The sequence below is a fragment of the Ammospiza nelsoni genome, chromosome 17, assembly GCF_027579445.1.
Source record: "Ammospiza nelsoni isolate bAmmNel1 chromosome 17, bAmmNel1.pri, whole genome shotgun sequence".
Classification (NCBI taxonomy): Eukaryota; Metazoa; Chordata; class Aves; order Passeriformes; family Passerellidae; genus Ammospiza; species Ammospiza nelsoni.
In genome coordinates, this window is record NC_080649.1 from 15355728 (window position 1) to 15382881 (window position 27154).

At 50.1% G+C, this 27154-nt stretch overlaps 2 protein-coding genes across 2 annotated transcripts; one reads left to right on the forward strand and one right to left on the reverse strand.

Moving 5' to 3' along the window:
- The first annotated feature begins 3523 nt into the window (after positions 1–3523).
- VRK3 (VRK serine/threonine kinase 3) lies at positions 3524–12753 on the forward strand. The gene is made up of 12 exons (XM_059484307.1): positions 3524–3672; positions 3747–4072; positions 5534–5586; positions 7924–7990; positions 8672–8756; positions 9212–9314; positions 9646–9738; positions 9924–10056; positions 10759–10879; positions 11143–11201; positions 11767–11916; positions 12459–12753. Exons 1-11 carry the CDS (start codon positions 3554–3556, stop codon positions 11913–11915), a joined length of 1308 nt encoding a protein of 435 aa, XP_059340290.1. The 5' UTR covers positions 3524–3553; the 3' UTR covers position 11916; positions 12459–12753.
- Positions 12754–12847: 94 nt separating this feature from the next.
- Positions 12848–25135, reverse strand: CCNF (cyclin F). The gene is made up of 17 exons (XM_059484356.1): positions 25073–25135; positions 23510–23664; positions 22985–23091; positions 22211–22278; positions 21564–21757; positions 21174–21227; positions 20526–20630; positions 19923–20000; positions 19383–19534; positions 18477–18641; positions 17491–17614; positions 16969–17149; positions 15945–16032; positions 15469–15568; positions 15063–15193; positions 14711–14880; positions 12848–14167 (listed from the first exon to the last, which is right to left on the reverse strand). The coding sequence occupies exons 1-17, from the start codon at positions 25083–25085 to the stop codon at positions 13770–13772; spliced, it is 2283 nt and encodes a 760-aa protein (XP_059340339.1). The 5' UTR covers positions 25086–25135; the 3' UTR covers positions 12848–13769.
- Positions 25136–27154: the final 2019 nt, after the last annotated feature.

Consider the following 27154-nt stretch of genomic DNA (forward strand, 5'->3'; position numbering starts at 1 on the left):
GCAACAGGCCACCCATCTCACCCATTAGCAATCACTCCTAGACAAACTCGCAGGCCATGGCTGGGACAGGAGCACTCTTTGCTGGGTTCAGAACTGGCTGCATGGCCGGGCCCAGAGAGTGGTGGTGAATGGTGCTGCATCCAGCTGGCGACCAGTCACCAGTGGTGTCCCTCAGGGGTCTGTGCTGGGGCCAGTTCTGTTTAATATTTTTATTGATGACATGGATGAGGGTTTAGAGTCCTTTATTAGCAAATTTGCAGATGACACTAAGCTGGGAACATGTGTTGATCTGTTAGAGGGACAGAAGGCTTTGCAGAGGGACTTGGAAAGGTTGGATGGATGGGCAGAATCGAATGGGATGAAGTTCAAGAAGTCCAAGTGCCGAGTCCTGCACTTTGGCCACAATAACCCCTGCAATGATATAAGCTAGGAATGGTGTGGCTGGACAGTGCTCAGGTGGAAAGGGACCTGGGGGTGCTGGTTGACAGTCGGCTGAGCATGAGCCAGCAGTGTGCCCAGGTGGCCATAAGGCCAATGCCATCCTGGCCAGTATCAGGAACGGTGTGGCCAGCAGGAGCAGGGAGGTCATTCTTCCCCTGTACTCGGCACTGGTGAGGCCTCACCTGGAGTATTGTGTCCAGTTCTGGGCCCCTCACTTTAGGAGGGACGTTGAGATGCTTGAGCGAGTCCAAAGGAGAGCAACGAGGCTGGTGAGGGGCTTGGAACACAAGCCATAGAAGAACGACTGAGGGAGCTGGGGTTGTTCAGCCTGGAGAAAAGGAGACTCAGGGGTGACCTTCTCACTCTCTTCAACTTCCTGAAGGGTGGCTGTGGTGAGCTGGGGGTCGGTCTCTTTCTCCAGGCAACAACAGACAGAACACAAGGACACAGTCTCAAGCTGCGCCAAGGGAGATACAGGCTAGAATTAAGGAGGAAGTATTTTACAGAAAGAGTGGTCAAATACTGGAATCATCTACCAAGGGAGATGGTAGAGTCAACATCCCTCGAAGAGTTTAAAAAAAGACTGGATGTGGCACTTGGTGCCATGATCTAGTTGAGGTGTTAGAACATGGGTTGGACTCGATGATCTTAAAGGTCTCTTCCAACCTAGAATTTCTGTGATTCTGTGAAATCCTTCCCTGTGAGGGTGGTGAGGCCCTGGCACCTCACCTGAGGATCTGAGAGCTGAAAGGTTCAAAGCACCAAAGCTTGACCTCCAGATCTGCTCTGTCCTGCTCTCCAGAGGCTCTCCAGGAGCCAGAGCCCTCTGCAGCCCAAAATCCAGACTGGTTTTCAATGCCTGAGGTAGCAAAGAGGGAGCAAATTCCTGCTGATACCAGGCAAAAGGTGCAATGCTGCAGACACAATCCCCTATGGAGTGACTGCAGGCACTCAGATTGCCCTGTTGATGTAAATTGCCAATTATGAAATGGAGAAATTTGTTATTTTTTTCCCCTTTTCATCTATTTATTATGGGTTTCTTTTTATTGCTAATTATAACTTTCAATGCAGCACTAAGTAGGATGGAGGATTCTCTTCTCTGATGCTGGCTTGGTGGCTCTTGAAATAAATCTTAAAGAATTGCCTTTTCCCACTATTTTCTGTCTGCCTTTCCCCATCACTCTGTTTTCTGTTTTTCTTGTGTTTTTGGGGTCTGACTTTTTAAAGCACTCTGTATTTCTGTTTACTGCATGGATTCTTCTCTCCCCAAATTGAATGTATTCAGGTCGTGATCACTGTTCCCTAGGCAACCACCAATGAAATTATAGAATGATCAAGAATTAATAGTTTAAGTTTAAAAAATTAAAATGATAATTGGAAGACTTCCTGAATCTGCTGAACTAAGGCATTCCCATCTGAGCCACTGGTTACTATGGAGGGCCTGGGGACAATGATCTTGGTTCAGGAATTAGGGAAAACAAAACACCATCCACCAGCCTGTAAAGGTAGATTCAAACAAATCTGACAAAGGGCTGCTTCTTTTCTGCCAAAATTCTGAGGGGATGCTTTGGTTAACAAAGGAATTGAGGCTGTACCTCTTTGGGATGTGGGAAGAGCTGGAACTGAAGTGGTTTTGCAGGGGGCTGGCAGTAGAGATGAGGCAATTCAATGTTCTGCTGCTGCCTGCAATGCCAGGGGAAACAGCAGAGTGATTGTGGAGTGCAGTGCCCTGATGGCCATGGTGGCAGGAATGGAAGAAACCCTCCAGCCTGCCCTGTCACTCCTGACAGTGTCCAGGTGCTTCAAAAAACTCCCAGAACCAGCTGCAGAAACCAATTCAAGCACATGCCAAGCTTCTCAGAGTCCCTGGCAGAGTTCTGGCTTTGCTGGGACCTTTTGTGTACTTAGTGAATATTAGGAACACACCCTGGCATTTGGAGCAATTGAGAAGGGGTGACCAGTCCGTGGCAGAATGAGCTCTGTGCAGGACACCCTACCTGGAGACACTTCTTCCAAGCCCTGCATCCAGCCCCATGGTGGGCTCAGTCAGAGGGTTCATACCCTGGGGGTTTTTTCATGCTGCCTTGCACCACTGCTCCACTTTCCACCATCAGCGCATGGAGCTCACTCCTGCTTCACACTAAGCTTTTGTAGGAGCAGCTGCTCCACTCAGCTCTTCATGCAATGAGCAGTCGCCTTCCAGGTCCAATTTGCTCCTGCTTGCACCCAGTGGCTGGTGTTCCATGGCTCACTGGGATGGACTGTGAAAAACACCTTAACATGTGAGATGTTCTGTGGGACAACAACCAGGTCCCCACTGCCCTCACCCACCTCTGCTACCCCTTTGCTGCGGGGGCTCAGGGGCCAGGCACCTTCTCCAGGCAAACCCTGGCCTCAGCCCACCTGATGGGAAAGGTTTAAGTGCACCTACACCTCTTTTATGGAAATGGTGCCTGCTTGAGGTGTAGGATGTATACAAGGAACGGGACACACAGGTGCACATGCTGAATACACATTAACTCCTGCACTCATTAACCTGTGAGCGCCTGTTCTGCAGTCTCAGGGTCCTTTCTGAGTAGTTCTCTGGTGTCTTTTATAAAGTAACGTGAAAACACTCGGCCCCAGAAGGCAGCGCTGGGAGCACGGCCTGAACTGATCCCGGGGCTCCGCCGGCCCACACCGGGGCAGGCTGACCACCCGTGTCCCTGCCCGGCCGGTCCACAGGAGCCCAGGGGCTATGGGACCGTCGTGTGCCCCGCTGCCCTTCACATCCCCGCAGCCCCCTCACATCCCCAGTGCCCCCTCACACCCCCGGTGCCCCCTCACACCCCCGGTGCCCCCTCACATCCCCGGTGCCCCCTCACATCCCCGGTGCTCCCGCACATCGCCTGTATTCCCTCACAAGCGCGGTGTTCCCTCAGAAGCCCGCATGTCCCCTCAGATCCCCGGTGTTCCCTCACGACCCCCGTATCCCCTCAATCCCGACGTCCCCTCAGGCCCCGATCCTCCATCTCAGCCCCGCTGTCCCGCCAGGCCGAGGCGCGGCCCGGGGGGCGCCTGCGCCGTGGCGGTGGCGGCGCGGCGGGCGGGCCCGGGCTGCTCCGGCGGGGCCATGCCGGGCAGGAGGGTGCGCGGGCGGCGCGGGACGGGGGCAGGGACACGGACACGGATACAGACGGGGACTCAGACCCCGGAGCGGCCGCGGGCGGAGCTGTCCGGCGGCTCCCTTAGGTGCTGGGGGCGGCGGGAGCGGGGCGGTGGAAGCGGAGCGGCGGACGGGCTCTGACAGTGTCCGTGTCCCGCAGGCCCGGCCCGTTCTGCCCGCAGTGCGGGCTCGCCGTGGAACCCACGTTCCGCTTCTGCCCGGCCTGCGGCGGGAGGCTGCCCGCGCTGCCCGAAGAGCGCACCGAGCCCGCAGCGCCGGCCCCGAGCCTGCCGCCAGTCCCCAGCCCCGCCGCCTCCTCCTCCCCGCGGGCGTCCGCGGCCCGGCTGGGGCCCCGCTCGCCCCGCAAGCCCCGGGCCGGCCCGGCCGTGCCGCTCCCGGCGGACACGGTGCTGACGGACCAGGGAGGGCGGCTGTGGAAGCTGGTGCGGCTGCTGGAACAGGGCGGCTGTGGGCTGCTGTACGAAGGTACCGTGGGGCCCGCGGCGGGCAGAGGGCGCCGGGAGGCGAGGGGCGCGGGGTCACCGGTTCTGGCTTCGGCGACAGCTGCCGTGACATCCCGAAACCCCCAGAGGCCGCGGAGTGGGTGACACCGTGGTGTCCGCCGGGCTGGCGGTGACCCGCAGGCTTGCAGGATCCGTCATTCATACAATATTCTGAGCTGGAAGACACCCACAAGTATCTGGGAGTGCAGCTCCTGTCCCTGCACAGACACCCCAACAACCCCACCCTGGGCATCCCTGGCAGTGCTGTCCAAGCTCTCCTGGAGCTCTGGCAGCCCCGGGGCTGTGCCCATTCCCTGGGCAGCCTGGGCAGTGCCAGCACCCTCTGGGGGAAGAACCTTTCCTGATCTCCAACCTAAACCTGCCCTGGCACAGCTCCAGCCGTTCCTCACTGGGCATCTGCCTGTCAGCCACTCTGCCACCAGCATAATGTCAAGCCGAGGCCACACTGCTCTGTTATTATAAAATGTCCATTGTTGGGGCCACACTTCCTCTTTCTCTTTTATTTGTCACACTTCCTCTTTCTCTTTTATTTGCTGGCACTGTACAGGAGTTCCTGTGCTGTAAGTGGTATCAACACCCACCAAATGTCAATTCTCAATGTGTTTTGGGGCCAAAGAAAGCAACCACACCACATAAGCTGCTTCTCAGCCATTTAGTGCTGAAAGTGCTGATCTTTTCAGTCTAGTTGAGAACTTCCACAGGGGAGTTTTTGATCTTCTTCTCTCATTAATTTGGAAGCTGTCCAGGAGGAATTTTTTCCATTACTGAGTTTTGCCTGATGTTTGGCTTTACTTTCTTTTTCACTATTCAAGCTCTTACATAACAAAGTCTAAGCATCCATCTACGTTTTAAAAAAAATGTGATAAAAATCAATAATGGAGGATGCTCTTATAGAAGTAGGTTTTAGGTGATAAGCAGCAGGTAACCTGTGGATAGCACTTGGTCTAAGGGCACAAGAAAAGGAACTGCCCTGAGCCAAGTCATGGCTGCAAATGCTTTTGAAGAAGGGAAGCCACCTACAACTCTAACATCCATACAGAGCAGAGAGACTTGGCATCCCTTACAGACTTGTCAAACCATGGAGTGAGCTGGAGGGAGTGCTCAGCAAATGAATTTGGGGATGCCTTTGAGATTCTACTAATGATCTATTCTTCACATACTCCTCAAAGCCCCCCATACTGTAGCCCTGCCCAGATGCTTCTGTGACTTTAGCAGAACTGCACTGCATGTCAGGGTGCTGAGCTCCTGGAGCAAGGTAAGAATTATTTTGTAGTGATCTGGGAAGTCGCTGTCACAGAGGTTGCTTTGCAAGCTCAAGGGAAAGAAGCAGAGGATGAGTTAATCCAGCTGCACAGGCTGCATTTAATGATGCACAACTTCTTTTCCATGCTCCTGTAACCACATCTGTTCCATCCTTCCACAGCGCAGTCAGCATCTGGAACCTGTCCTCAAAAGCAAAGCTACTCCCTCAAACTTGTGAGTTTTGATCTGTTTGGGTAAGGAATAGTGCATAGAGTACTGTGTCCTGACCTGTTTGGCTGAGAGTATCTGAGAAATTGGGAGAGAGTGGTCAGAGAGGCCCCTGCTAAATTAGGAGATGGATCTAACCTCCTGAGGGTGTTGTGCTGGGATTTCAGTTGGCTTTTCTGCTAAAGGTGTGAAGAAAATGGATATGAGGATTAAAAAAAAACTTGAAGCCTTAATAACAGAAGGCTGCTGCTTTGATTGACCAGGCTCAGGAACCTGCAGAACTGAGCTTGGTGGTGTGAGGTGGAGATCTTGATTAGGGAATGTCCAGACTGTCTTAGTTTGGAAAGACAGGTGTTTGCTAAGGAAAGCAGGAGCCTACCCTGAGATGGAAAATGTAAACCCCCTCCCTCCAAATTGCTATAAATTTTAAATTAAGGGGCTCTCAGGCAAAAAAATATGGGAGCAGGGAATAAGAGTTCTTTACTAGGGAAGAAAATAAAAGGGTAAAATAAACAATGCAGTACACTAGAACAACACTGACAGAGTCAGAACCCAACCTGACACCCTGTGGGTCAGGGTGTTGGCAGCAGTCCCATTGGAATTGTGGCTCAGCCCTCCTGCAGTCGGGGTGGTTCTGCTGGAGCAGGGATCCTGTAGAAAAGGTGCAGTCTCTTCCTCTGAAAATCCAGTGGAAGAGGCAGCTCCTGTTCCTCTGGGGAATCCAATGGAGAAGCTGTGCTGGTGCTCCAGAATCTCCAGATTATATCTGTGTAGAATGCTTGGCTCTCCCCTCTGGGCTCTCATCTCCCAATGGGATGCTGTAGTTCTTATCAGCCATGCATCAGCCATGCAGTGACATTCAGTAGCTGTTATCAGCAGGTGTCTCCCCGGAGGGAGGAGTGGCTGGGGAAGAGATAAGGAAAACTGCCCACTTAACAGAAGATAGCTGCCATACAGATGGCAAATAGAATACAATTTGCTTGACAATCCAGGACACAGACCAACTTTTCTCCTCGATGGCAGGGGTGCAACCCTGCTCAAGTCTGGGGAAACTGCAGAGGTTGGAATTTGGTGCTGTGCTGGGTTTGTGTGAGAGCCACCATGGAGACACTATGTAAAGCGAGAGCACACTTTGAAATCAAATAGGAATTATAGTTGGAGTTCCAAGCCAGCTTTCCAGGTACTTGTCAATATCTTGGGCTCTCCAGAAATGTGTTATTTCCAGTAACATCTGTTCTGTCGTGGAAATTCAGTAGATTGATTTTCAGTAGCTCACAAACCAGAGCTGAAAGACTTTTTTGTCTGCTGTGGCTCTTGGGGTTGCTGGTTTGTAGGAGGGCCAGTGCTGACTGATGGCTCTGTAGGGCTCTTGCATGCACTTGGAAAATCCCTCTGCCTTTTGTCAGAGGAGACACGTGAGAGGGTGGAGAAGGAATACGATGTGGATGAGAAAAACCTGCTAAGTGCCAGAAAACTAGAACCAGTCGGTGGGAAGCTGTAATCACTTCTGTAGGCAACACTCCTAACTTCTCTGTGTTTCTTTTGGCTGCTTGGTGGTCTGCTGAGCACTGTGGAGTGTGATATGGCACATGAGAGCATTTTGGCTCTGTGTTTCATGACCCACATGGGCTCACAGGCAAGATGCAGAGTGAAAACCCTCTGTGACATGGTCTGTGCTGTCTGCAGCTGCTGTTCCTCCAGCTTTGATACCAGTTTTGTATCAAACCAGGTAGAATATAACTTTCTGCCCTGCAGGATAGCAGCTGTCCTGAGTTAGTGTTGAGTAGACACGTGTGTTGTGTGTAGGCAAACACAGACATTCTGAGTGTGGACTGTGTGCAGTTGAGGTAACTTGATGACAGCAATACCTCAAATGTTACTAATACAGACTTTCCTGTCTCACTTTCTGACTGCTAGAATAAATGTTACAGCTCTCTGTAGAGACTTGTGTGTTTGTAGAAATGCCCTCATCCCTGCTGTGGCTAAGAAGGTCACCTCTGGCTCCTGCTAACATAACAGCTGTGGGACCACAGCTCTCTCCATGCTGTGCCTGGGCTGCACTGCCTGGCTGTTGTTAACCCTCAGACAGCTGTAAATGGGCTGCTGGAAAGGCCCAGCCTGAGATGGCCCCTCTCCTAGTCTGTGCTGATACTCAGAGTTGATGTGTTTCTTAGGGACAGCATTAAATAGGGAACCAAGACACCTGAGCTCTGCTCTCAGCTCTGTTAGTTGATCTTTGTTTTCTTTAAAAGGAGTAGTTAAGGTCTTATAGCAATCTACCCAAGCTTTCCTTTCCAGCAGGATGTGTGTGGCTGAATTAACACTCCTCCCTGTTCTCTTTAGGATGCCAAAGATGGGAGGATCTACAATGAACAGAATTTCTTCCAGCGAGCTGCAAAGGCAAGCACAGGTTGGTGCTTCTTGTGAGGACAAGGACTAAGGACAACTGGCATTTCCCTCTCATCAGTTATGTGAATCTCTTGGAAGGCCAGAACAGGATAAAATAATCCCCTGCTTGGTTAGTGCCAGAGTGCTGAGGAGTTTGGTCAATGCCAGTTCTCCCAGCAGACAGTGCACATGAGCACAGCTTTCTTGTGCTCCTCACTCTGTCTTGATGTGTCTGGGAGCTGCCCAGCCCTGCAGCCTGTCTCACCTTGGCTCACCCTCCTGTCCTTCTTCCATGGGTGGTTCTGTCAGCAGCTCTCTGGTATTAACTCCATTGATCCCAAAACTTGAGCAAGAACAAAGCTGCCCAGAGAATGTAGGCAAGGGGGATGGAAGAATTTATGTCAAATCTACACTTCTGGCAGAAGTGTAAAAATCTGCTTGTCCCTCATCCTCTCTCCCTCTCCCCTCTCCTTGTTTTCCCCAGCCCTGTAGCAATCCCATGCCACAGCCTGCTCTGGTATTCCCAGAATCTTCCCTGCTCCATTCTTGCACACATGAGACTGGAATTCTGGGGACGGAGTCAGGATGAGAGGCCACTGTCAGCTCTCCAGGGCAGAGCAGACCTTCAGAGGAGGAGAATCACTAACTCCTTCCTCCTGGAGCTCCTCAGCAGCATCTGCTGCACTGTCCTCTTCTCTTGTAGTGGAGAAGTGGAAGAAGTGGCATTCCGTGCCTCTGCTGGGCATCCCCAACTGTGTTGGCTTTGGACTGCATGCAGACAGCTACAGGTGAGGTGACTGAGCTTTTGGGCTGTCTGAGCATCTCTGGCTTTCCCTCTCCTCTGCTTGGTCTCCACTAATCCTTTTGTCATTGCCCCTTGGGCTCCTGAACACTGACACTGCTCCTATCGTGTCTTAAAGGGTTTGCCTCTCATTGCTTTATTTCCTTCAGTCCTTGTGTTGCTGGTGAAGTTACTGCTTTTGCTGCTGCTGCCCTTCAGGCCAGAGGACACCTTATTTTGGTCCTTGACACGTAACCCAAAGGGGAGATTCAGGCTGTGTGTCTGCAACACACGATGAGCACACCTGTCTCCTTTATAAAAGTTTTATCAATAGTCAAGGAAGTGTTTGCCCAGGTCAGCTTGGAGTTGAAGTGGGGTCCAGTGGATCACTTGGCAAGTGTCTGTTGCAGGGTCTCCAAACCAGGTAGGTACTGCAACGTGCAAAGCCCTTTTCTCCTGCAGGTTTTTGGTGTTCTCTGATTTGGGGCGATCTCTTCAGTCGGTCCTGAGCGATGGCCTGCACCTGCTGAGGGAGAAGGCAGCTTTTCAGATTGCAGTTCGTGTGGTATGTGGAGAACCAATCATTCCCAGAAAAGACTTCTGACTTCCTTCTGGATCTCCCAGAGGTGTTTTAAAGCTGGTCCAGGGGCTTGGGTGGGGGTCTCTAAACCTGCTGTAAACTTCAGTAGCATCTTTTGAGCACTGTGTCACTTTGAAGGAATTTGGGATAAGAAGAATGAGAAAAACCTGACCTTTGAACTTGAAGGCTGTGAGATGTGGTGTTTTTAGTGCTCATCCACACGGCCACAGGGAGCTGGGGAAGGTCCAGCTCAGTGACAGCCAGGGTGCTGCAGGAGCTTGCATGGATCTGATATGCTCCCCCTGTTTATTCTCAGCTAGACTGCCTGGAGTACATTCATGAGAATGAGTATGTGCATGGGGACATCACTGCTGAGAACATCTATCTGAACCCAGCAGACCTCACACAGGTAGGGAGCAGGAGCAGTGCTGCCAGGAGAGGGCACTGGAGGTGGGATTGTGACTTGGGATAAGGCAGCCTCCAGGTCCCTGACTTGGGCAGGGCAGCAGGGCAGGCTGCACAGTGCTCAGGCAGGAGCTGTGGGGCAGCCTGGGGGCTGCTCTGCACTCAGGTGGGTGCTCTGTGCTGCTGCAGGTGACCCTGGCTGGCTACGGCTTCGCCTTCCGCTACTGCCCCGGGGGGAAGCACGTGGCTCTGCGCGAGGGCAGCAGGACCCCTCACGAGGGCACGCTGGAGTTCATCAGCCTGGACAGCCACAAGGGCACAGGTGGGTCTGGGTTTGTGACACGTGCTGGCACTGCTGCTTTCCAGGCATTCACATGCACCAGGAGCTGGGTTCCTCTTTGGGCTGTTCACTCCTGCCTCCTGATGGCTGCTGTGTTGGGACTTGCCAGGTCATTCAGTGATTGCAGCAGGGATGTTCTTGCTCCATCTGGAGCTTTGGCTGCTGCAGGCATGTGGGGAATAGAAAACAGAGCCCTTCGTGCTGGCTTAGCAGGGATCTTTTTCAAGCCAGACAGGATCCCTGCCCAAAACAGATTTGCAGCAGGCTGTGCTCTGACCTTGAAGCAATGAGAGCTGGAAAGGCATTTAAATCATAGAATCACTTTTGTTGGAAAAGACCTTTAAGATCATTGAGTCCAGCTGTAAACCCAGCACTGCCAAGGTCACCACTAACCCAAGTTTCCAATTGCCACATATACATGACTTCTAAATCCTTCCAGGGATGGAGACTCCACACTATGCTGGGCAGCCTGTGCCAAATTCTGTCCTTCTCCTGGTTGGGATGTGACTGCTCTTTCACAGTGTTCAGGAAATCTTCCTCCAGGTGCTGGGAGGTGATTCCTGAACTATGTTAGTGGGCTCCCAGGAGTACTGATACCCCAGAGCAAATCCTCATGAAACTCCTGAATTTCTTTACTCCTGTCCCTTCATGAGTGATGTGTGAATGTCTTGTATTTCCCATCAGGACCATCTCGACGGAGTGACTTGGAATCTCTGGGCTACTGTCTTCTGAAATGGCTCTGTGGCACTTTGCCTTGGTCTGATGAGCTGGACAAAGTAAAAGCTGTGATGGAACAGAAAGAAAGGTAGGAGAAATCATCTGTTCTTCTGGGAAATGCTCAGCAGAAAGCAGTGAGGGCGGTTTGTGACTGAAATCCCCAGGTCACAATACACTGTTGGGATGTGGCAAATCCTACAGCCAAGGCTGAGCCTGGCCCCAGGGTGTTTGGTGAACCCCAGATTCTGCTTCATCCAGAACATGGCCAGCTGAATTCAGCCTTTTGGGATTTTTTTTTTTTATCAAAGCCAGGTGCTCAGGTGCCTACTCCATTGCCTCTTCTTCTGACAGGTACAGAAAGGATGTGAGATACCTTCTCCAACTATGCTTCAGGCAGAGATCCATTCCAGGTATGGGCTTGCTCTCAGTGGCAATGGGACTCAGGAATAAAGGACTGCCTGTACCTGAAGGCAGAACTTTCTCTGTGCTGGGGTGCTGGTTCAGAATGGCTTCCAGTGGTGATGGTGACCAAGCATTGCATGGACTGTCTGGCAGGCAGGGAGCAAATCTCGTTTTCTCTACAGAAGAATGAGGGCTGCTTTCCATGATCTGCTCTAATGAACCTTGCTGAAGGGAGAGCTGTGCTGGTGGGTTTAGAAATTAAATACCTGGGGCTAGAGGACACTTCCCCATCCCATTTTGTTGGCCAGAGAAGCTGTGGCTGTCCCATGCCTGAAAAGTGTTCCAAGAGGTAGAAGAAGATGGACTTCATAGTCCCTTCCAACCCAAACCAGTTGGTGATTCTATTTTATGGTATAATTTGGTGATTCTTTGAGCTTTGCATTAGCCTTGGCTTGGTTTTCCTCTCTGCAGCTGCCTGGGTGGGTGGGTGAGCTGGCTGCAGGACAAGCAGCCTGGAATGGCCATTTGGCAGCTGGGGTTTCTGGCTGCTCCCACAAACCCCTTTCCTTGCAGATGCCCTGCAGAACTACCTGGAGCAGGTGCTGGCCCTGCAGTACGAGGACAGGCCTGACTACGCGGCCCTGCGGCAGCTCCTGGGGCAGCCACTGGAAAAGATGAGAGCTTCGGCTTACGACTGTGTGGATGTCCCAGTGGTGCCCTGAGGTGAGTGCTGGCACCTCCTCGTGTGCCAGGTGAGGGCAGAGCAGGCTGGGCTGTGACATCTCTGCAGCTGAAACCAACCTGCTCCTCCTGACATGGCATTCCCTATTGATACCGAGCCAGTGCTGCACAAAGCCAGGCTTAGCCTGTGTTTCCTCAAGTGAAACACTTGCCCAGCAAGGAATACAACAAGGGTTAATAAAGCAAATGCTGAAAGAGCTGCAGGGCTGTGGAGGTGATAACAAAATGCAGACTCAAGCCATCTGGCAATTTTTTGTATATATCTGAAGCTCTGGGCTGTAGTTTTTGCTTTTCTCTCTCAGCCTGTAGCTCTGGTTTTAGTGCCCACCTGCTATTTTAGCCATGAGGCACCTCAGAGTGAGGCTTGATACAGAGCCAGATCTGGTTTTAGTGCAAGGCTGCACCAGCCAAGGCTCTGCATCCAGCAGCAGGAGCACAGAGTCAGCTCTTCACCTAATTTCCTCCTCCTGGGAAGGAATTTAAACTGATTCATCTTCCCCTTTTCTGCTTTTATTTTTTTTCAGATCAAGGAAGAGTTCAGAGCTTTCTGCAGTGAGGCCTTTCCCAAATATATTTTCACTTTTACCAGTTTTTAGAATGAGAGGTTTTTGTGTTTTCTTCTGTTAATGTGACCCAGTGCTGAAGTTTGAGCTGCTGCTGTACCAAATTAATGTGAAGAGACTCCTGCATGGCAGATCAGGGGAAGCAGCAGCTGGAGAACTGCAGTGAAGCCACCATGAGCCAGGAAACTAAATCAGGGATTTTCTCTTTTGAATGAGAGCGGCAGTACATGGTTTTGTAATAAACTTTTGAGGACAACTACCCAAGGCTGCTCTTGTTTATTTGGAAGATTCAAGGCCTCTCTGGAGCTGCTGTTGAGTTTTGAGGGTGATTTGAGCCCTGTGCTCCTTGTGAGATTTGTGTAAATAGCCTTCAGGCAGTGCCACTGCAACCTGACCATCAGGATTCAGCTCAGAGCTAAACCCTGACCTCATCCCAGCAGTTTTCCAGGCCTCAGGCCAGGGAATGAGGGGAAGGAAGACCAGGATCCATCTCTACTAACAAAACAATTTTATAAAAAAACAGTCAATAAACACTCACTACACTGTGTGTAGCTGAATTGTTGCCAATGCCACAGTAAATTGGCAGTCCTGGAGTCCAGTTCCAGTGTTAGCTTCAGTGACATCTTTTTGAAGTCTTGTACCTTAGTATTCCAATTCCTATGTGTTAAGGCACAGAAGGATTTTTCAGGTGAAGAAAACATGGCAACAAGAGAAGAGGCAAATGGAGTTTAAACCATGTGAGAGGTAGGTGAGAGAGCAGCTCAGACCTGCAGTGAGCCTTCATTTACCTCTGGGGTTTTTCAATAAAAACCTTGTGTCAGTGCAGCAAATGCCATAGACAAGAAGAGGGGAGCTGAAGGAGACCTGGACAGAGTAAAAAAGGCAGCACAACCTCAAAATAGGTCTTTCAAGTGGAAGATTCAAGCATAGTGTTACATTCAGAAACTTGAGAACCAATGTCAATTCATTTCATCCATAGTGCCAGGCCTCAGAGAAAGCAAGGGACAGGACAGTTCTTTTCTATCACTAAGAGGGATGATAAAACTGGGCTATGAATTTCACAGAGAGAGCAGAACCTTAGCAGAGGATCAGGCAATAGAGGATACATAAAAAGGCAGCTGTGAATAGAGGGAATAGCCCAGCTGTACAAGATAGACAAGGTTGAAGGGAAGTTATTTTGGAGGTATTTACAATTATTCACTATCATCCCTGTATGACTGCAACAGAAATACGGTTTCTAGAAATCCCGGTAAAGTCAAAAGCATGAAGAAATCAGAGGCTTAAGAAGGCCAAGTTCAGCCTTTCTTCAGTGTGTTCTGCCATGTTTTTTCTCTTGACTTGCCTCCTGTGCAGGTAATGGGGCTGGCACGGCTCCTTGTTCGTGGAGTTGCCATGGGGCAGTGCTGAGGTAGGTTTGGGAGGAGCTCCAGGGCTGCCTTCAACAGAAGATGTAGGACTGGCAGTGTTGACAGAAGAGTAGCCCGAGCTCCCCTCTGGGTTGGGATTCCTTGGGGTGAGATATGCCCCTGGCAGCTCCCCCTGCCTGTGGGGTGCCCCAGAGCCATCCCATTCCCCAGGCAGGCTGTCCTCATCACTGGAGTCCTGGCCACAGTGCTCTGCAGGGTCCAGGTACAGCACTGTCACATCCAGGATCCCACTGGGGCTGGTCACTGCAGGATGGGAAGAGAGAAACCTTAGTTTGTCCCCATCCAGAGGCAAGCAGGCACTCAGCACAGAGTCAAGCAGAAAAAAGCCAAGCAAGAGTCACCCTTCTGTCTGCTTACACCTGGAGGGCAGGGCATTAAGCTCACCCTCTATTCACACAGCATCTTTTCTTCCCTCAGACTATTTGAACAGGTACTAAGAGCTGTTAGAAAATGAGCAGCCAGGCCCAGGGTCAGCAAAACCCAACAGCTAATTAGTGTTTCTAAGACAGTGGCTCATTCATCACATTTGGTGCACTGCAAACAGCCTGACTCTGAAACTCTGAGCAAATACAAAACCCCTCATCACATTCTGAAGCAGTGCAGAGAAACAGATAAGATACCCCTGACAGAGTTTAACAATTATAACCACGGGGGAAGGGGAAGAGTTTTTCCAGCTGGTCTTCAGCTGAAAGTTTAGGCATCTGGTGCCTGAGAAACAGTTTTAAGTGAAAATGAAAAGACAGGTTTAATCCTCTTGGCTGCTTTTTATAAGAATAAACTGCTCACCATCTCCTTCTCGCTCGCCTTCACTTTCCTGATCACCTTCATAACCAGAGCAGGAATCTAAACTCCAGTCAAGGAAGTTGTCCAGCAGACTTTCTTCCTGGGAGGACAGCTCTGCTGTGGGTGTAGTCACAAAGCTGCCTCTGTCATCTTGAATGCTGTCTTCCCTCCTCCTGTAGCAAAACACCCCAGAAATCATATGTCAAAATCCAAGTCTTTCCCAGCTCTTTTAATAGGTATGTCAAGATGGTGACAGGAAAATGGACTGTATTTAGGAATTAACCTCAGGGTACCAGAGAGGAGGAAAGGCTCTGGCTGATCTTCAGAGCTGCTGACAGCCATGCATTATGCTCACCTTTTAGCTCTCTTTCCAGAGGGAGAGCTGAGGAAAGTCTGAATTTCCACTACATTCCTGTGCAAGGGACTGGGCTCTGGGTCCTTCTGTTTCACACCCAACAATGAGCAGAGCTGGCTGTAACTCATAACCTAAAATATTAAATAAATAAATAGATTTTAAAAAGTCAAAGCACCTGTAAGAATTGGATCATGAGATTCTTATGAGAACTAAATAGCCAGAAGGACACTATTTATTTTCTAGGAGAAATCTATCCCAGTGAGTTCTTCCCACAGGCACTCAAACATCAGTTAAGAGTCCCTGCAACTCAATTTTTGAACTCTCACTTTATTCACACAGCCTGCCATGGGACAGCAGCTCTGCTCTGGGTGTCAGCCAGCAGCAGATGCAGCCACAGCTCACCCACCTGTTCTTTGCCAATTTCTTCATAGCGCTCATCTTCAAATCGCTGTTTGACTGCCATGAGGGACACCTGCCTGTAATCCTTTGGGACATCATCATGGAAGCTAGAAAGAAAGATTGAAACCTCTATCTTACAATGCATTCTATGAAACAGTATTAAGAAAACCTGCCAAGTTAGATAATTTTCCTCTGTCGCTCAGTGGTGTGCTAAGGGAGTTGGTGTTTCAGCAGCTTCATCAGGACACCTGGTGGCTTCTAAGCATGTGAACATCTAATTCCTTTTCTGTCCCTGTTTTCTGTGAGCCAGGGCCAGAAGAGCTGTTCCTGAACTGGACCTTAGTGCCTTGTGGCAGGGGAGCAAGGCAGCTAACCAAAGGCTCTTCCTTCCCTGGGAAGGGCTGACTGTACAGGTGCAGCACATTTGCCAGAGCTGCAATCCAAGTACTCCTGTGTCCCCTCAAAGAGTCCCAAAACAATTACCACTTTTGGTGGAGGCTCAGCACGCAGGGCAAGAGGTCTTCTTGAGAGAAACCAGTGCACTCAGACAGCTGGCTGGTCCAGGAGTGTGCTGGAGAAGAGAGTACATATTCAGATATTGAATTACATATTCATGAAGTGTAGTAGTTCTGTAGTGAGTCAGCTTATTTTCTTTGATAGGTTAAGGATCGTGATATTTGCAAGCTTATATCTGTCCATAGTTTGTTCAAGTTCACAGCTGGCTTTAAGGACAGGTTTATGTGCCAAACTGATGTTAGACCTAACAACAGAAATCTTCAGGCTCATTTAAATCAAAGCCTGCAGAGTCTGATGCTAACACTCGAGTTCATCTCTGCTATTAAGAGGTAAAATAGACTCAGAGAATCATGGAATGGTTTGGGTTAGAAGGGACTTCAAAGCCCATCTCATTCCACTCCCTGCCATGGGCAGGGACACCTCCCACTATCCCAGCTTGCTCCAAACCTTGTCTGACCTGGTCCTGGACACTTCCAGGGATCCAGGGGCAGCCACAGCTTCTCTGGGCACCCTGTGCCAGGGCCTGTCCACCCTCCCAGGGAACAATTCCTTCCCAATATCCCATCTAACCCTGTCCTCTGGCAGTGGGAAGCCACTTCCCCTTGTCCTGTCTCTCTAGACCCTTGTAAATAGACTCTTGTCCACGTCTCCTGTCAGCTCCATTCAGGTATTGGAAGGTCACAATTAGGTCACTCTGAAGCTTTTCTTCTCCAGGCTGAACAATCCCAGTTCCCCCAGCCTTTCCTCATAGCAGAGCTGTTCCAGCCCTCTAATCATCTGGGTTGCCCAATACAGCCAAACAGGCTGAACTCAGCTCTTCATTTTGACTTCTTACACCTGTCCCCTTCTTCTCCACTCCTCTGTCCACCTCCCCCAGCCAAGTGATTGGGACATCTTGCCTAAAGACAAACTAACACCCAAAAACCCCCAAAAAATCTCCCTAGAAAGAGAAGGCAGACTGGCAGCCTGTGCTTGAGGTAAGATGGGTTACCTTGCCCATGCAGGATCTTGGCCAGCAGCAGAGCAGCAGCAGCCAGCCGGGCTGGGGAGTACACACTGAGGCTCGTGTTCAGGAGGGACAGCTCACAGATGAAGCTGTAAAGGTGAAGAGTTCTTCTCTCCAGTGAGACAATGCTTGACAGAACTTCTTTGTAGTCCAAAATGGTGGGCATCTAGTGCAGAAAGGAGAAGTTGGAAATACAAGACCAGCACAAAGAGTTTAGAACAGCTGTTTCCAGGTGCTGGATTATATTTGTTTGGGGCTTTTTTTCTTAACTACTACACTGACATTGATGCATTCTCCAGTGACAGAATAAATGGCCTCTTAAAATTGAAGTTTTAATCTACAGAAGGCAGAGGGTTCTGTATCTGCATGCTCTGAGACATGCACAGGTTCCACAGTTGATTGAGAACTCTGACTTAAACCCTCAACTCATGAGATAGGAACTGCTACTGCCTGACTTGAACAGCAACCCAAGGGCAGGGAAATACTCCATCCACTGTCCAAACTCACCCTTATCTTTCCTTCTAAGGCAGAAATGATCTCGCCCATCATTCTGACCAACTCTTCATATTTGTAGGAGTTGTCTGTCAGCCACACAGCTTCCCGTATCGTCAGCATCTCTTTGCTGATGAAACTGCAATGTTAAATATTAAGTTAGCCCCAGCAGAAAGGGGATTTGTGCACTTACAGCAGATAACTGCACCCACAATGACCAGAGTTAAACAACTTCACAAGGTACTTTCCCAGGTAGACCAGCAAAGAATTGCAGCTCTTTATTTCACCTGTAAGATGGAACCACCTACTAGAACATTCCTAATTTGGAATGTTCTTCCTCTTACAGAATTCTTGGCTGTGAGAGTGGTGAGACTCTGGCACAGGTTACCCTGAGAAGCTGTGGCTGCCCCTGGATCCCTGGAAGTGTCCAAGGCCAGGTTGGACCGGGCTTGGAAGCATCCTGGGATAGTGGAAGGTGTTCCTGCCCATGGCAGGGGATGGGATGAGATGATCTTTAAGATCCCTTCTAACCCAATCCAGTCTGTGATTCTCTGATCCTAATTCTTCATCTATGAAGCCTCTCCTAGGTTAATATGCAAGATATTAAGGAGAATACCACAGAAGGATAATCTTCCACCACACCATGCAGTTCATCTGAGTGTACACAGGCTCAGCTATGGAATGCTGCTGCTTTTATTCCTTTCCAGCTTTCTCACGCCAATATGGTGTCAAACACTCCAGTTGCTGATGGAATGCATTTAGAGCAATCCACAACTATGACCATGTGTTTAAATAAGAAAAAAACCTTCAAGAAACTACCTTTTTTACCTCATTTACAGAGTCTGTGTTTGCATGTAAACACAGTTAAACAGCAATCAAAGTAGAGGAAAGTCAAAGAGCCTTTCCAGTATTACAAGCAAGGAATGGGGAAGAAGTTTGAGGTGCAGGAAAGCATTTGGAAGATCATAATGACCACCTCTGCTCAGCAGCCAGAACCTCACCGTGTGCAAATGACCATGCAGGCTATTCCCAAAAGCTGGAGCCGAGCACGAGGCACAGGTCTCAGCGTCAAGTAACGGTCCACACACCCCACTGTCATGTGCAGGCACAGGCTAGAAAAGTCCTTCATGGTAGCCACTTCCACCAGCCAATCCACCAGGATATACCTAGGACAGCAAGAGAGACTTATGGAAGAACTTGGGAAGTGGTGTCCCACACTATGACATCCAGCTGGAGAATGAGCCAGGCCAAGCAGAGCAGTGACAAATAAATGTCCCTGTGATGCCTCCCAAGAAAAGAGCCAACTCCCTCCAGTGGGGTTGTGGCTGTGGTGGATCCTCCTGCAGCCCTCCTGCCAAACCTGCCTGCTCCATCCCCTCCCTGCACAGCAACACACACAGTGTGGGGAATAAACAGGAGTTGGAGATGTGTGTGTGGTCACAGGGCCACGATCCCATTGCCATTACACCCATGTGGCTGCAATGCTGCCATGCATGGTTATGTACTTGTTTAGGAAAGCAATGCCAGCAGAGGGAAGTGGTGGAGCTGCCCTACATGTGAGAGAACAACTGGAATGTATCAAGAACTGCCTAGGGAAGGATCCAGAACTCATCCCTAAGGATTAAGGGGCAGGCTAACACAGATGACACTGCTGCAAGTGTTTATTCAGAAAAAGGGAGTCAATGGGGACTTTGGACAAGGCCTGAAGTGACAGGACAAGGGAGAATGGTTTCACACTGACAGATGGCAGGGCTAGATGAGATATTAGAAAGAAATTCTTCCCTGTGACGGCCATGAGACCCTGGAACAGGTTCTCTAGAGACACTGTAGAAGGATTGTAGAGACACACAGGGAAACAGAGAATAGTTTTTGTTGTGGGGGTCTCACTTCTGGATCCAAATTCCTACCTCATTATTTCATTCATTCCTTTCTGCACAGTGAAGATGCTTTGCTTGCTGATAGGAAGGGAAGCTTGAAAGATTTGAGAAACCATTTCCCTGGAAGATTTTGCTTCTAATCCTAGTTGGTTTCCATTCCCACAAGCTTTGGCTAAAGCTATCTGTAGTAGAGAGAACACAAAAGAAAGTATGTTTATTTTACCAAATGCAAACTAAGGCAGTAGAGGATGGTCCTCTATTTTTCCTGCTGAAAACACTGAACATGGCAAACTACTTGAAAGTAGTTCTTAGTTTGGTTTAAATGTTGAGCACACAGATTATTTGGGGCCAGTCTTTTAAGTCCATCAAAAGATGCATCTTTACTCCATTCTGCCACCAGTGTGCTGCAATTTCTCAAAGAAGAGATACAGACATGCAGAGGAGATACAGACATGCACATAAAGACAATACTCAGCAATGCTGGTCCTGCTTCTAAAAAGAGAAATTTAAACCTACAATGGCAGCACAGAAAGGACCAAATAAAGACTGTAACTCTGGGAAAGATCTTACCTGTGCTTCCCAGCAGCCCTTGGCTGCGTAGTCTCGTAGCTTCCTGAGACTTTGGAGGTACCTGCCAGGATCCGACATCTACAGAGAGGAACACAGACAGATGTAAAAACTCACAGCCTTTACACAACAAACAGAAGGGCTGGAGCACCAGTATCCAGAGAAAAACACTGCCTGGAGGTACATCTATTATTTCAGCAACAAGTCTCTTTCTTATCATGACACCGCTGTTTTTAAGAACCTTTTTTCCGCCTCACAGGAAATGAGAGCAGTCACTCAGGATTCCAAGGGGGCAGCTTTGGCAGATTTATTAAAGACAAGGCAGGAGCCTCCTGCTCCTGCTCCCCAGAGCCCTGGGATCACTGGCCAGCAGTGCTCAGGCCTTCAGCAGAGTTGGAATAAACTTCTGTGGCACCTTGGCTACAACTGCTCATAGCCTCATTTCAGACACCAGAGCTCATTTCAGAGAGTTCTTAGCACTCTCCTTGTTTATGAAGAAGGTAAGCTCTGAGGAACAGCAATTGCTTTCTGAGGACATTCCTTGCACATAACAGAGATCCAGAAGTTAGTGTAAAAGTTGTTTGGAGACAAAAAATGACTACTTACAGCAGCTTTTCTGTTGTTTTCCCAAAGGAGGTAGGAGCTGATTAAACAACCCTGTTTTGAAGATTCTTCAAGCATTTCAAGGGATTCTTTCTTTTTTCCTTCATCCTAAAAACAAAAGATATATATTGGTATTCCTTCTGTCCAGACAAGTGGCTGCCTCAACACTTCAGAAGCTACAGAAAACTGTGCTAAAGCTACAGAGCAGAATCCATCCCTTGGGAATGCCCTTCAGCCTCTGAGGAATGCTCCCCCATCCACTCAGTGCTGCCATTTGCAGATGCAGGCTCTGAGAGCAGTTAGTGCTTTTCCTCAGCCAGACAAATGCTTTTTGGCTTGCTTGCCACTGAAGGCTTTTTATTTTATTTTTTGTTTCACAAGGCATTACAACTGGAAGGCTTCCTTTGAGACCTGAACATACTGTAAGCCCATGATTAAACCAAAATTAATTTCACCATTTGTACAATTCAATAAAGTAAGTTAATAATGTTCCTTTAAGCAACCAGTGAATTAAACTCATGAGAACAGAAACTCCTGGGACCCTTGAGGAGTAAAAGAGCATCTGGCTGATTTATGTTTTTAATCGAGGTAAACAACATTAGCATCACCAGAAAAAAAACCAAATCCAAACCCATCAGAAATACTGCTCACCTCAAAGAAATTCAAAACCTTTGCCAAGCTGTGGAGAATAGATCCTTTCTGAGCCTGAAGAAAGCATCAAAATAAAGCATTGTTAAACCACAGCAATTCTTGCTAGTAATTTCAGACTACAGTTATCTTTCAATCATTCTTCCCCCTTGCTTTTCTCTATGTTTTGTTATCCCTGAGATAGCACTGAACCTCTCCAAAGAGACAATACAGGCCTCCAGCACTCATGATCTATCATGTGCAGTTTTGCAATAAAGTCAATAAATGACTGAGCCACAGTTGTTGAAGCAACAAGAGCAGAGGAGGCTCCTCAGGGAAACAAAAGTATTCTTTCCAAAATAACAAGAAGCAGTTCCTGAGCAGGGTAAAACCAAGGGCAGAGAGAAACCTGACCTTGTCAAGCTGACACTCTGCCTTGAGACTCTCGAAGACCACAGCCTTACAGCAGCTGCCAGAGAAGGACCAGGGAGGACGGATGAAGAGCCAGATAAAGGGGACTGCACACACATTCAGGTGCTCTGCCAAGCTGAAGTAGTGAGATGCCTTTATTCCGTTCACTTCTGCACGCCCATGGCCCGTGATGGACACTGAACCAGAGAGAAAGCCAGGAATCAAGTGGAGTTGGTTCACAATGCCTGCCTGGCATTCAGTCAGGCCAAGACAGACAAGAGGAAACAAACAGGAAAAGATCGAACTGTCGAACTGTCTCTGTCATTTAGAGCCTTAGAAATCATGGAGGTTGCTAAAGAAGAAAAATCTTAACTACAGTCAGGCTTTAGGAACACATAACGTGAGTTCATTCTGCAAATACCAACTGCCTTGCCAGGACCCTGTGTCAGGAGGCTCCTCCTGTCACTTGTCAGGCCCTTTTGATACATTTATCCCGCTGCCAAAGTAGCTGAGTTTCACCACAAGTTTGCAGAGGGTAATTCCTAACCCTGAATTCCCAGTGGCAGCTTTGTGGCCAGTGCCTAAGCAGAGCAATGTAAAATTCCTCATGCCACGTTCCCCAAAGCCCCAGGACAAGCTCCCACACTTACAGCCTTCGTTGTACAGGTACGCCAAGCTCAGCTTCACAGCAGCTTCAAAGTTCCCACTTTCAGCAGCCCTGAAGGGCAAACAGAGAAGGCACTGGAGGTTAAAATCCTTCCTAGCATCAGAATCCACAGTTTGGTCCTTGTGCCCTCAAGGACATGCATCAAAACAGGAAGCCCCTGTGCTCCTCCCTCCCAAAGTGATGTGCACATACTGCTCTGCCTCAAAAAGAAGTGACACTCAGAAGCAAAACCATTATCGTGGCATTTAAATGTGTTGAAGAAATCTCTGACACCAATGGATCCCCTTCAAATCAGATGGATAAAAAGATGCTCCCCATCTTTTTGAAGCAGATTTATTGTTACCCTTTCAAACTTTGTTACTGAAATTCACCTGTTTTTCAATACACTGGTTTGCACAAGAAGGGACCGAACCAACTTAGAAACAGGATTATTCTCTGGAGTCCCTGACCTCACTTGTTCATTCACATGGGAACACCACAAAGAGGTTTTAGGGAATGTGTTATGTTCCAATCTGGAATATTAATGACTGAGAAGAGAGATAACTTTGGTATATGCAATAGGGCCTGCTCTAGTTAAAGAGAGAGCAGTGACCAGCAGCAGCTCAGACCTGAAACTTTTTTTCATTGCCAAAGCAAATATTTCCCCTCTTTGTACAACTCAGATCCCACAATTACACTGGGGACTGATTAGAAAAGTTAATCTTCCTTCAAACATCATCTTCTAAAAGGTCAGAGAACTTTGATGTTTAAAACTTACCTTTCAAACATCCTCAGATGGTTTGGAGATGGCCACAGGTCTTGGAAACTTGCATGTGCCCAAACACTGGAATGATTATCTACAAGGTATTTAAGATGTGAGTGCACCTGCATGGAGGGAACACAGAATAATGATTACCAAAATAAAAGGACCAACAGAAAAACAGGTCTTTGCAATCTTATTTTAGAGAAGTAACTAACTGATCACAAGTTATGTTTAACTTGCTGCCTGCCTGATAACCAGTAAGGCAAGAGATGCCAAACCAAACCTATTTATTCAGCCACAATAATCTGGCAAGACAATTTCCACAGAAAAGGTACAAAAAGCAGTCAAATACTGCTGCTACTCTTAACTTGAGCAGTGAGAAGTGAAATTGTCCCTGGGATAGCAAAAATCTCAACCCTGCAGGCAGTCTTTGGGTTTGTTCAGGTTCTGTGACATGGGATGCCTGTTGTGTGTGCAGCCCAGGCTCCTGGAGGCAGAGCTGAGCCCTGAGCCTGGCACAGGGGAAGCTGCAGCACTTACAGCTCTGACTGAGAGGATGTCTGCAGCAGGGAGGCCCTTCAGGATGTGAAACAGAACATCCTCGGGGAGGTTCAAGAACGTCAGGACTCGAGGCCGTTTTATTATCCTTCGCTTTGAAGGGAAAGAAAAGCATCTGGAACACCTACAGTGAACCACTGGAAAAGAAAAACACAGGACACCTCAGTTAGTGATAGAACAGCACAAGGAAAAAAGGCACTACATGGTAGTACACACATACACAGGTGTTCACTTGAGCACCTCTTCACTGCAGCACAGGACACGGCAAACACATTAACCAGGCATATACAGCTCATGCCTCATAATGCCACAAGACTAAAGTACAGAGCAGAAAGAGCTTGTTTAAATTGGTTAATGAAGCCAAGAGACTCAGAAGGGGTGGCTCAAGCTCAAGTGCTCTTCAACAAGAGCCCCTCTGAGCCCTGACTCCTATGACCATGTGTAGTGGTGACAAAGAGTTCAGCTGTCCCTGTTCAGTAGTAACAAATAGTTTAACTGTCACTACTGTCACTTCATCTACCTCCCCCAAGCCCCAGCTTTTCCTTCTCAACTGACAGCAGTCCCTGGAACATAACCAGAGATATTAAGAAGACAACCAAACCTACTCAAACCTATCTTTCCAAGCAGTTGCTGCCAGGAATGCTAATGGAAGATCCATTGCCTATATCTTCTGGAGTATTATTTCAAGGCAATATTTATACACACACACGGACATATTTATGAATACAAAATGTATTATCCTCAGCAGTATTATTGCCATGAAAATGAAATGGACACGCAAACTAGGATGCCAGTTCAGCCCATAGGACCACCCAAATAGGGACCAGGGGGTACACGAGCAACTCAGTGAAAACTCAATTTCTACAGACAGGAAATGGCACAGGTTCATTTCCAATGTGTTGCTTCACAAAACCAGAGTGGTTTAGGCTGCAAGAGAACTCTGGGGGTCACCCACTTCAACCGTCCGGCCAAGCAGGGCAGAACCACATCCAGGGGGGTTTGAACAACTCCAAGGATGTGGATCCCACCATTGCTCTGGGCAATCAAGTACCATCGTTCAGCCACCCTTACAGTAAAAAAACACTTTCTCTTACTTTTGAATGGGGTTTCCTGCACAGTCCTGCGAACTCACAGACGCCCGAGAGGTTTTCCCACGCGCAATACACATCCTGACCCCTCGGCTTTGGGGCCAGGCGCGCTCAGGCACAACCGCCAGGCACAGCCACGGCCCCGGGGTCACAGCAGGGCTGAGGCACGGCCCCGGCGGGGGCACAGCACCGACAGAGCCGAGCCGAGCCGAGCCGAGCCGGGCCGGGCCGGGCCGCACCGCCCCCGCCGCGTTTGAATTTGGGCGCGCAGCCGCGGGCCCGGCCCCTCAGCCGCTGCCGGTCCCGGCGGTCCCTCAGCCCAGCCTCAGGGTATCCCGTTATCCCCCGCCCTCAGACCCCCTGAGGAGGCGGCCGGCAGGCAGAGCCCGCTCTGGAGCCGCCCCTCAGAGCTGGAGAACCAGCAAACAGCAACACCCGCGGGCAGATCCGCACTCACCGCCCGCCTTCATCGCGGCGCGCCCGCGGGGATTGCACGGACGGACAGAGCGCCCTGCCCGGCTCCGAGAGAGCGGCACGGCCGTAGGAGGGACCGGAGCGCCGGGGGCGGGCGGGGAGCGTGGGGCTGACACGCCCCGCTCGCAGCGCGGGCGCGCCCAGTGAGCGCCGGGAGCCGCGGGAGCTCCGCCCGCCAGACCCGCCCGCCGCGCCACCGCCCCGCCCACCGCCCGCGCGCACTTGTTTTAAACACAGCAGGCTCTGTCATTGGCCAGGATGCCGATGGAGGCGGGGCCGTACCGCCCCTCGCGCTGTGATTGGTCGGCGAGGATGCGAATTCGAATTGGAGCAGTTGGCGGTTCAAACCTGCGGCGCAGCGGCGCATGCGCCGGAGGCACGGCGCCCCCTGCCGTGCGGGGCCGTTCAGTGAAGCGGGGGCGCAGCGCTTCCCCTCGCCGTGAAGCCGCCATGTTTCCGCCGTCCCGTTATCCCCGGCCGGCGGCGGGTGTGGGGCACAGCGGTGGTCCCGGCTTTCCGACGGGCTCGGAGTCTCTTTTCCTGTCTCGGCTCCAGCCGGCAGCAGCCATCTCTGCTGGTGCTTTGTCGCTCACAGTCACTTTTGCTTAGCCGAGGCTGCCTGACCGAGGTAGCTGTTGAGGGGGGCGGTGGGGGCTTATTGCTGCCTGATGATCTCCACCTTGAACATTCACTGAGGGCGTCCATGCTGGAGCTAAAGCATGGGGGAGGTTGTTGCATGTCCCAGCCTGGGCTGGGGGTGACCTGCTGGACAGCAGCTCCACAGAGAAGGCTCTGGGGGTCACAACTATTCTTGACCAGCCCTGTGTCCTGGGGCCAAGGTGGGGGATCCTGGGGTGGGAAGGGCATTGCCAGCAGGTCAGGGACAGGGTCCTGCCCATCTCTTCAGCCCTGGTGAGGCTCATCTGGAATGCTGTGTCCAGTTCTGGGCTCCTCAGAACAGGGTGGACATGAAGCTCCTGGAGTGGGTATAGAATCATAGAATGAAGGGGACCTGAAGGACCATCTGGTTCCATTCCATGCCATGGGTAGGGATGCTTTCCACTATCCAGGTTGTTCCAACCCCTGTCCAGCCTGGACTTGGAGAGGTGGGATGGCCACAGCTTCTCTGGGCAACCTGTGCCAGGACTCACCTCCCTGACAGCCAAGAATTTCTTCCTAATAAACTAACCCTATCAGAGTGAAGCCATCCCTTCTCTCTTTCCAGGCCTGTGTCCCAAGTCCCTCTCCACTTCTCTTGAAGGCCGTTTAAATACTGGAAGGGGCTCTATGGTCTCCCTGGAGTCTTCTCTTCTCCACTCCCAGCTTTCCCAGCCTGGCTGCAGAGCAAGAGGGTTCCAGCTCTTGCAGCATCTCTGTTGCTTCCTCTGGACCTGCTGCAGCAGGTCCACAGAGGGAAGGCGATGAAAGGACTGGAGCACCTCCCTGACAAGGAAAGGCTGAGGGAGCTGGGGCTGTTTGGCCTCAAGAGGACACACAGCTGAGAGTGGCCCTCGTCTGTATCTGTCAGTATCTGCAGGGAGAGATCAGAGCATAAGACCAGGATCTACTCTGTGGGGCCCAGCACAAGAGGCAATAGGCAAAAAGTAAAATACAGGATATTCCACCTGAACACGAGAAAGAACTTTTCTGTGAATGTGACTGAGCACTGAAGAGACTTCCCAGAGAGGGGGTGGACTCTCCCTCAGTGGAGATAATCAAAACCCACCTGGCCACAGCCCTGTGTCATGGCACCCTGCTTGAGCAGGGAAGTGGGACCATTTGATCCACTGTGGTCTTTTCCAGCCTGAACCATTCTGTGATTCCTGGTGGGGGAAGGAGCCAGGGGCTGCCTGGACAGAGTCTGTTTCTGATGTCCTGAGCTGCAACCTTGCCCCGTCTCTCCCCAGCACACCCCTGTTCCTGGCCTTGTGTGGGGGTGAGGGGGAATTAGGCAAACAATTGGGACTCAAAGTTCAAACCTGAGTACAGGATTCAGAGCAAAGCCCTAAACCTCATAAGGCAAAGGGCAGAGCAGGATAAGGAGGTGTACTGAAAAGGCTGGTAG